General features: G+C 47.3%; 1 protein-coding gene across 1 annotated transcript; it reads left to right on the top strand.

The window, feature by feature from the left end:
• Positions 1–4,730: 4,730 nt before the first annotated feature.
• Positions 4,731–10,183, top strand: LOC120841003. Its single transcript, XM_040211823.2, has one exon. It carries the CDS (start codon positions 4,999–5,001, stop codon positions 9,307–9,309), a length of 4,311 nt encoding a protein of 1,436 aa, XP_040067757.1. The 5' UTR covers positions 4,731–4,998; the 3' UTR covers positions 9,310–10,183.
• Positions 10,184–10,742: the final 559 nt, after the last annotated feature.

Raw genomic sequence — 10,742 nt, 5'->3', positions numbered from 1 at the left:
CGCTACTTTGTCGTCGCGAATCCTTTGCCCTTCGAACGGTCGCGAAGCATTTGCGCCCGGCGTATACCTTACGCAGCATCTTTCCGAAATTGTTAGCGCAGCATCGCAACCTTCTGTCAGCGAGCTTCGGCGATTCATCGTGTGCTGAAAGTCGGACGACGTGCTGTCCGTGGCGTCCTATATGTGTAACTCTTTCGTAAAAAAAAAAATTGAAGTTTAAAAACACGAACCTAACAGTGTACAAATAATTTTAAATCTATTAGTAATATATATTTATTTATTGATTTATTTGTGGACATCGTGCGCAAAAAATAGTCGCGCTTAGTTCTTCATTCTAAATTATAATATGAGTTATACGACGTAAAACATAGTGTCTTCAAACTTGCCCTGTTTAGAATCACTCTTGGGCTAGACAGCTTCTTTAGAAATTCAAAAGCTGGCCTTCAAAGAGCTGTCCTGTTCAATCGGTATTCGCGACTACAAAAGTGCCGATTTTGTTTCTATTAGCAATGAATTAGAAGCGTATATTGCTGATTACATTCCTAGTTTCCATACAAGAACAGTTGAGGAAAACTGGTCTCTGTTCAAGCAGAAAGTAACTTCTTTAGTTAACCGGTATATTCCACAAAGACGTATCAGCTCGAACTCGCGGGCGCCTTGGTGTAATCCGCGCCTTAGGCGTTTGCTAAACAAAAAGAAACGGCTATTTCGGCGCGCAAAGATAGCGAACACTCCTCAGCGTTGGTGCGCCTATGACGCTGCTGATACCGAATACAAACAAGCTCTCGCACAGGCTAAGGAACAATTTTATCAAATTGCACTGTTTTCCTTTCTCAGAGATAATCCTCGGAAATTCTGGAATGTGGTCGGCGGCAATAGGTCCGATAAGATTAAACTTTGTGACGAAAGTAATGATTCCATCGCTCAAAACGATTGTTGCACTGTTTTGAATGACGTGTTTGCCTCGGTTTTTCCTCGCGTTACGCCAACTAGTTACACTACTTTTTCTAACGCCCTTTTTTTGCCGATGTTTCCTATCTCTATTGATTCATTTGGTGTTGAGTGCTTAATTCGGAACTTAAGGGTTTCCTCTTCTGCAGGAATTGATGGTATCAACTCGAAGTTTTTGAAAAGTACAGCGACCTACTCATCTTTAATTCTTCGCGAATTTTTTTCCCAGTCCTTACATTCCTGCACCTTACCAAGTGATTGGAAGGTAGGGAAGGTGGTTCCTTTGCAAAAATCAGGTAATACAAGCTCTCCCTTGAACTACAGACCCACTTCACTAACTAGCATGCCCTGTAAGCTCCTTGAACATATCATTTACTCTCACCTTATCGCATTTCTTGAATTCAACTCGTTTTTCGCTGACTGTCAGCATGGGTTCCGCAAATCATTTTCCGGTGAAACGCAGCTATTATCATTTACTAATTACCTGTTTCGTTCTATTGATTCTGACGATATTGTTGACTGTATATTTTTAGACTTCTCTAGGGCTTTCGACACTGCCTCACACGATTTACTACTTTTTAAGCTTAGTAAGTTAAATATTGACCCTAACGTTTTGGGCTGGATTAGATGCTTTTTATCTGACCGAGCACAATATGTCACTCCTAACGAACATAATTCTTTTACTATTTCTGTATCTTCCGGGGTGCCTCAGGGATCTGTCCTTGGTACTCTATTGTTCCTAATTTACATCAATGATCTTCCTGCCCAGATTGCACCCTCTATCAAACTGTTTGCCGATGACTGTGTGTTATACCGCGTGATTACTAACCCATGTGATACTACAATGCTCCAGTCTGATCTCGATATCATTTATTCTTGGTGCTCCAGCTGGGTAATGAAGCTTAACGTTAACCAATGCCAAAGCATGCGTGTTTCCCGTCTTTCGAGGATCGCCGACCCTACCGTGTACGTCCTTAACAATACTCCGTTATCATGTGTCGATTCGTACAAGTACCTATAGTCATACACATAACTCAATCTTTCCTGGAACATGCATGTGAACTACGTATGTAATAATGCTAACCGCATGCTAGGGTTTTTACGCCGACACTTTGTTTCTGCTGCTGTTCCCGTGAAGCTACAATTATATAAATCCCTAGTTAGGCCTAAACTTGAGTATGCTTGTAAAATTTGGGATCCTGGGCAGGCTTCATTATCAAACATTCTCGAGTCCATCCAAAATCGTGCTGCTCGTTTTATTCTTTCTAATTATTCTCGTAATACAAGCGTTTCCGCAATGAAATTAACCCTGGACCTACCTGTCCTTGCCCTTCGTCGCACGTTTCTTCGCCTATGCCTATTCCACAAAATTTATCATCATAACCCGCTTCTTCGAGACCAGTTATATCTTCGTGCATTCTACGTATCGTCTCGCACTGACCATTAGTTTAAGGTGGGGACTCCATCATGTCGAACTAACATATACTTGACTCCTTCATTCCAAGAACTTCTAACGATTAGAACCACCTCCCTGCCTCCATTGCTGCCATCACTGAAGCCACGGACTTCAAGAAAGTAGCCAACGATTTTATACTGTATAGTACCACTCCTCTCTGTAATGCCTCCGGGCCTTGAGAGTATGCAAATAAATAAATAAATAAATGTGTCGAAGTTGAAAACATAAAAATCGACTGTAGCAGAACTCAATGCATCAAATGAAAATAAAAAACAGTAAACCTTTTTCGGGTTATTGTTTCCCGTCAACACTTACTTTTATCAACATGGTCCTACACAAATTTTTAACATTATATACTTTTTAGACCGTTGCGAGTTGCAGGCGTTTTGCCTTGTATGGCTGCCTACGCTAAAACAAAAATCCACAGCAGCCCTTCGCAATGACACACCGATTTCAAAATAATTACAATATTTTATATTTAAACTTTTGGTGAGCAATTTTTCTTGGAATATTTGGCCACCAAGGGGACAGGCACAACGGAGCATGCGCGTCGCACCTCCCTCAAGAACGACGGTTGCTCCCCGCAATGTTTGGATAGAAAATGGTGTACCATTGGTGATTCACACGATTACCAGCGACCTCCGCGCTTCCTCGCGCACCGTTTGTTCGGCAGCGCCATGGGTTGCAGAGTAAATTTTACTACAGTATGAAATGCGGGACATTTTGAAGCTTTGAGAATTTCTTGCGGGACGCTGGACACGAGCTCTCAATGCGCGACAGTCCCGCGAGTCGCGGGAAGGGTGGTCACCCTAGCCGAAGGCCTGTAAAGGAACACACATTGTCATTATTGACCACACGAGAAAAGTTCTCGCCAAAGTCCCCACTTGACACCTGTACACCCATGTCGAGGAGGACCACAGGTCCTCCTCGACATGGGTGCCCTCTCTTCACAATCTTCAACCGACTCTGCCTTGTCGTCGTCTTGATTGCAGGACTTCTCAGCTTCGCAAAGTGCAACCTGGAATAAAGTTTAAGCATATTATACACACTTTTTAAGTCACAAATGTTAAGGTGTGTGCACACCAACCTGAACGTTTTCTGGGAAACTGAATTGATATAAAACTGAAATAAAGACTTTGAGTGAGACATGCATTTACCTTGGCTAACAGAAGCTCTACTGCTGCTCTCTTATCGCGTCGCTTCTGGCGGCTTTCGTTCACTTCCCTCAACCTCTTCCTCTTCTCCTTGTTTTCAGTTAAGAGGACAGGCAAGTTCTGGGAGGGTACCACTCCTCTCTTAAGACGGCGTGTTTGAGTTGCATGTTCTGGAGGAAATAAAGAATGATATAAGAATCACATAACGGGGTCTGAAGCAGTTTGAAGAGTGATTCATTTCAGAAAGCCAACAAAACATTTTGGCCCTCTGATTCGAAACTTTACTCTAAAATGAGCAAATTCCAGAAAACGAAATTAAGCCCATTTTTGCTGGCACTCTGAGTAGGTGTGTATCGCTTGCAAAAGCAATCGAACTGAAATCGGTCATTTTAGGAGAGAAAAACTACTCCACGCGCATTGTACGGGTACAAGGCTCAAAGGTAATCTGAGTTAAAAGCAGAAGAGAAACCTCGGTTTCACTTCTGGCGAATTTGGCTCAGTCAGTAGAAAAGCTCCTCAGACTAAAGAAGTGCATTGCTTATTGTGCCGGAGTAATCTCGCGCCCGATTCCACATCGAGCGTGCTGTACTGAAGGCTGCTCCAGGTTGACGAGCGCGATTTTCATCTACACGCTCTCTTTCACAGTCGTAGCGAGGATTGAGAGCAAAGAGCTAAAACAGAAAATGTTCTCGATCATAGGCGCGTTCAAGAAAACTTCTTCAATCAGTGTGAAGGGTGCTACTGCGCTACAGAATGGGCAAAATATTGAGTGGAGCATGTTTTGTTTGTTATTGTGTGCGCCGCCGCACAAAGTTCCCGAACCATGTAAAGCCGTCAAGCGAGATATATATGCATCTCCACAAATCCGCACACTCTTACCTGGCAATAAAAAGTCGCTCGCAGAGAAATGCCGCGAGCACACCGTCATCACTTCGGTGACGGTCTTTCCTGTCCGAAGAACGCGCACCCACTCTTCGCGTCGGTTCACGACGCTGAGCTTCTTCTGCACGTTTCCTTGCAGTTGGGGAAGCGGTGACACGATACACTGTTACGATGCGATGTTATCGCTTATCGCTGTCGCGGCCGCAGCAGAACTGCTGAGTCAGGGGGGCGTACCTCTGGTGCTTGCTGCCGATATAAGCGGCATCGCCGGCAAGCTTTGTGCTCTTTTGGTTCCGGCTGCCGAACAATAAACGCTGCCAAATAAACGTCGGTCTCCGGATTCGTCGATTCTCCCGGAGAAACGTAACAGCTGGTGGCAGCGGTGGGATGGATCGACGACGCCGGGTTCCATGGGTGCTGTCGGTGAGTGCCTGAGGCTTCCTTTCCGTTCACCGAGCAGCTTAAGTGTTTAAGGCAGTTAGTTCTGTGGTGTCGCCAAACGGTTGATACGGGCGCTGGGCAAAAGTAGCCAAACTTTTTTGGAAATTTCTGAACATGGATCCGATAAATCTCGCGGCGATTGTGAAGCCCGATTTAATGCTCTTAGCGGAAGAGCTGGGTGTTAAAGTGGTCAAGGCCATGAGAAAGCCCGAGATTATCAAGGCCATTGAAGATTGTGGCGCGGGCGCCGACGAAATTTCCGAGTGTTGGAGCGAGGTGCAGAAGAGACGAAGGGAAGCGGAACTTCACGCGGCTCAAGAAGGGCTTCGCGTTGCTCGAGAAAAACTTGAGCTAGAAATGCTTCAACGTAACTTTGACGCTGGTGAGGCCATTGTGGTGGATAACAGCTCGAAAAAGTTTGACATGCGAGCCCTTTTGCAACCTTTTCGCGTCGGCGGAGACATGGGCCTCTATTTAGTAAATTTCGAACGGGTTTGCGCTAAGATGGGTCTTGTAGAGTCGAGCTGGCCTCAAAGGCTCTTGAGTTTACTGCCAGCGGAGGTGGCAGACGTTTTGGCCCGACTAGATCCTACAGCAGCCGATGACTACGCGTCCGTAAAGTCATGCCTGCTTAGGAAGTTCAGGTTGTCGCCTGAAGCTTTTCGACAGAAATTTCGAGAGACAAGGAAAGGACCGGACGAAAGTTACGCGGAGTTCGCTTATAAGCTTAAAGGCTTTCTGGAAAGTTGGCTCCGTGGTGTCAACTCTTACGAGGATCGTGAAAAGGTGCTGGAGCAGATAGCACTAGAGCAGTTTCTCTCCTGTATTCCGACAGGTCTAAAGGAGTGGATTCAGGATAGACCGGAAGTAGAAACGGTGCAAAAAGCTGCAGATTACGCGGATGAGTACTGCTCTAGGCACGGGAAGAAAGTTGTTGAAGAAAACCGTAGCTCAAACCGTTTCTACGAACGATGCGGACCTCGCACGTTCGTGAAGAAAGGCGCCGAAAAGGGCAAAGAGAGTGAAGTACCGACAAAGGGAGTGTCTGATTCAGACGAAAAGAAACGTAAAATGAAGGCGTTCGAGGAGCGTAAACCAATAGTGTGCTACAGGTGTAAACAGCCTGGTCATGTCGCTTCTGGTTGCCGCGTCCCTAAAGTTGCTCCCGTTAACTTGTGTCTGGGAGAAGCGGAGGACCTACTCGGGCCGTATCTGTACGACATGAAAGTAAATGGTAAATTCTGCAAAGGTTTACGAGATACCGGCGCCACGTATGATCTGGTACACTCTTCGCTAGTGGAGCAAGAACATTTTACAGGCGACTGTGTGTGGATCCGTCAGGCCTTGGAAAATCGGGCAGTTAGTCTGCCCGTAGCTAAGGTAAAACTAAACGGACCTTTCGGAGTAGTGGAAACGGAAGCAGCTGTTTCTGACGGAGTGCTTCCAAACTGTCCGTACATACTGTCAAACAGAACTGCAAGGCAATTGAGCGAGTCGGGTATACCGCTTGACATGAATCCTGTTCTAGTCGTCACGCGCTCAATGACAACTAGTGCAGTGCCGGAAACACTTCAGACGGAAGCGCGCGCGTCGACTGGTAAAACCAGCAGCGGGCCCGATAAAGAGCCGAACGAAGGAGCTGACATGACCACGCTGGTTTCGCCGGAGAGCAGCAATTTTCGTGCGCTAGCCGGTGTAGATAAGCTTACGCTTATCGCCGAACAGTCATCCGACCCGAGTCTTTCAAAGTGTCGTGATAGCGTGGGAAAAGATATCAAGCCGAACATCTCCTTCTTTATGAGCAACGGCATTCTTTACCGTAGTTTCAAGGACAAATCGGGGAACGAGGTAGATCAGATTGTCGTTCCATCCAAGTATAGAATTGCATTACTCGAGCTTGCTCACGGAGAAGGGTGGTCGGGACACCTAGGAATCACAAAGACCAAGTGCAGGCTTTTGGCAGAATATTATTGGCCGGGCTGCTTTAAGGAGGCTGAGCAATTCGTCCGTTCTTGCGACACCTGCCAAAGAACAGGACGACCAAACGAGCGCCGAAAGGCGCCTCTGACACTAGTGCCCATAATCACGGAACCTTTCAAAAGGCTAGTGATAGACGTCGTAGGACCCCTACCTACAACTAAGACGGGTTTTAGGTACCTTCTAACGATATTATGCCCAGCCAGCAAGTTCCCAGAAGCCGTTCCAATGAAAGAGCAGACATCGGTCGAAGTAGTAGATAACTTGCTCTCGGTCTTTTCTCGGATCGGGTTTCCTAGTGAAATTCAATGTGATCTGGGTAGTGTTTTTACCAGTGCTCTAACAACCAGCTTTTTCGAGAGGTGTGGCATTAAGATTGTTCACAGTTCTGTAAGCCACCCGCAAAGTAACAGCGTAGAGAGAGCGCACTCGGTAATGAAGCGCATTCTCAGGGCCCTTTGTCACGAACAGAAAAAAGAGTGGGACTTGGCATTGCCCGCTATGCTTTTCGCGTTGCGAACCGTTGCTCACGAGTCAACTGGTTTCACGCCAGCGGAACTGGTCTATGGACGCAATTTGCGTTCACCTTTGCGGTTGCTGCGCGAGGGCTGGGAGGGTGAAGCCGAGAACCCAACAGTGGTGGAGTATGTGCTTTCCTTACTAAACCGTCTCCACAAAACGCGTGAGCTAGTTGAGGCTAACCTGGGAAAAGCGCAGTCGCGAGGTAAAACCTACTATGACAAAAACAGCCGCCTCCGAACGTTTAAGGTGGGTGACAAAGTCCTACTTTTGAGGTCTTCTAAGGCTCATAAGTTGGAATTGCAATGGGAAGGACCAGCAACGGTCCAGCAGAGGCTATCAGAGACAAATTACGTGGTAAAACTGCCAGGTCGCAGAAAAGAGGTCCGCATATACCATTGCAACCTTATGAAGCCGTACGTGGAAAGGGTGCAAGTAGTCAGCATTGCACTAAACCAACCAGAGGAAGTTCCTACACGAATTCCTGAGCTGGGAAAAACCGACGGGATCCTGACAATCGCCGAAGTCGTAGAGGCCGCAGTCGATAAGACGCTCACCCAAAACCAGTTTTCGGATCTTACGGCATTAATTGGCAAATACCAAAAATTGTTTTCAACTATTCCCGGAAGAACGAGTCTAGTCGAACATGACATCGAAGTGAGGACTCGGTCAAATATTCAGTGTAAGGCCTATCGCTTTTCCCCCCGCCAAGAAAAGCTATTAAAGGAGTCCGTAGATCAAATGCTAGAGCTAGGGTTGATTGAGCGGTGCGAGAGCGACTTCGTGTCTCCTATGATTCTGGTAGAGACTCCAGGAAAAGAACCTCGTCCCTGTGTGGACTACCGAAAGTTAAACGCGGTAACGGTAACAAAAGTCTACCCAATCCCTAATATCGAAACTTGCCTTGAGAAAGTAAGCAAAGCCAAGTTCATCTCAACCATCGACCTCGTTAGAGGTTACTGGCAAGTGCCACTTACCGCGAACGCCAGTAACCTTGCCGCCTTCATGACCCCGTTTGGTGTTTTTAAGCCGCTTGTCCTGAGCTTTGGACTGAAAAACGCACCCTATGCGTTTTCGAGACTGATGAATCTGGTACTAGTCGGAACCGAGTCTTTTGCGTTACCGTACCTAGACGACGTCGCTATATTTTCGGACACGTGGAGAGAGCACGTTCAGCACCTAGAACAGGTGTTCTCGCGCCTGCAAGACGCAGGACTTACAGTCAAGGCGAAAAAGTGTAAGTTTGGCCGAGGCGAAGTATCGTATCTCGGACACGTAGTCGGTCAAGGAATGAGACGTCCACAAGAACTCAAGGTTCAGGCCATTAAAGAGTTTCCCTTGCCACAAACAAAAAAAGATTTGATGTCCTTTATCGGACTGGTGAATTACTACCACCAGTACATTCCCCAGTTCTCTGAAAAGGCGAGTCCCCTGACGGATGCGCTCAAGAAAACTGAGCCCACTAAGATCAAATGGGACGATCGCAAGATAGAGGCGTTTGAGGCTCTTAAGTTAGCCTTGGCGACTCAGCCCGTATTAGTCAGCCCTGACTACACAAGACCCTTCTTAGTGCAGTGCGACGCCAGCGAAAAAGGACTCGGCGTCGTTCTAAGCCAAGAAACTGAAGGGGAAGAGCACCCCGTTTTGTGTGCCAGCAGGAAGCTAACTTCAAGGGAGCAAGCCTACAGTACCATCGAAAAAGAATGCGCTTGTCTCGTATGGGCTGTAGAAAAGCTTCGCTGCTATCTCTATGGTTCGGAGTTTATTTTAATTACAGATCATAGACCGCTCACATGGCTTCAGCAGCTGTCCCCCAAAAACGGTCGCTTGTTACGCTGGAGCTTGACCCTCCAGGAATATTCTTTCTTGGTTCGACATAAAAAAGGAAAGCTTCATGCGAACGCAGATTGTCTGAGCCGAGCGCTCTAACCGGCGCACAGTGCGATTTTCTGTTTCTTTTGTCTCATCTGCACATTTGTAAATAGTTCCATTCAATTTCATTCATTAGCTGTCTATTCCCGAAAGATCGGGAACGATATTTTCAAAAAATTCTGGCTGCGTTTGGGGCATATTTTGTAACCTATTTCTTTTGAATAATTCGTGCTCTCGGTGAGTGGAAAGGGCGTTTCGGGTGCCTCCGCAGTTTCTGTGGTGCTTGGTTGTTGTTGGCCCTTCTCATTCCCCTCAGAAGCACGACGGACCTCTGTTGTCATCCCGACGTCCTGGCACCGACGGCACGTGACAGCCGCTGCTACTCCTGGGCCGCTGGCGACTTTGGCTCATGGTCGCAAGGAACGCCATCACCGCTCCTTCCTGCTCCTCTCGGACCGCACAGTCGACGCTTCCGACCAGTCAAGGACACTGAAAACTGCAGTGACGGTGTTGGGCCGCGCGTCGACGCTTCCGGCCAGTTTCGCAAACGGTGTTGGGCCCTGCGTCTCCAGGACTTCCCGCCCTTCGGATCAGCGCAAGCTGAACCTGTATTCGCTGTGAAGGTTTCTTCGAGCAACGACTGTGAAGTTCTGCGCAAGCAGCACTAGGATTGCGCCGTTCGTTTGTCTGTCGAACATTCCCAAGGACGTGCTTGAAACCTGGAGAGTGGCGGGAAAATTGTTTTATGCGGTTTCGCCCTAAAAGGGGGAGGAGTTGTTACGATGCGATGTTATCGCTTATCGCTGTCGCGGCCGCAGCAGAACTGCTGAGTCAGGGGGGCGTACCTCTGGTGCTTGCTGCCGATATAAGCGGCATCGCCGGCAAGCTTTGTGCACTTTTGGTTCCGGCTGCCGAACAATAAACGCTGCCAAATAAACGTCGGTCTCCGGATTCGTCGATTCTCCCGGAGAAACGTAACAACACCGTTATCTTTCCATGCCGCGGCGGTACAATGGGGCATCGAACAATGGCGTTTGCATTTGGAAGCAGTTCTTTCCGACGGACGAACGCAATTATTGCTGAGATCCGCCATACCAGCTTCCCGGGAAACCTCGTTGTCGCGGTTCCGGTTTCCGCCGCGAGAGGGCGAGCAACAAGCTGAAGACGCGAATAGAGTTTCCCCCCAAACAATCCTCAAATAAAAGGGGTGGTTTTACAGAAGTGAAGATGCCACCCTGGGGCGCAACGCAGACCGGGAAACGACCTACGGCAACAATGCAGACTTGAGACTAAAAAAAACAACAAATAGAAAAAAAATGAGAAGTGGAAACACACACACACAAAAGTTGACATTTTGTTTCGCTTTCTGTATATTTTACCCCACTAAAACAAAACGTAGTTTTTTTTCCTCTTTTCTTTGTGTTTTCAGTTTGTCACTTATTGCTCTCGTGAACACTGTCTGTAAGCGAACATTGATAAGCAGAGAAAAG

This window comes from Ixodes scapularis, unplaced genomic scaffold (assembly GCF_016920785.2).
Source record: "Ixodes scapularis isolate PalLabHiFi unplaced genomic scaffold, ASM1692078v2 PGA_scaffold1__304_contigs__length_218370807, whole genome shotgun sequence".
In the NCBI taxonomy this organism is placed as follows: domain Eukaryota; kingdom Metazoa; phylum Arthropoda; class Arachnida; order Ixodida; family Ixodidae; genus Ixodes; species Ixodes scapularis.
This window is presented reverse-complemented; position numbering and strand designations above follow the sequence as displayed.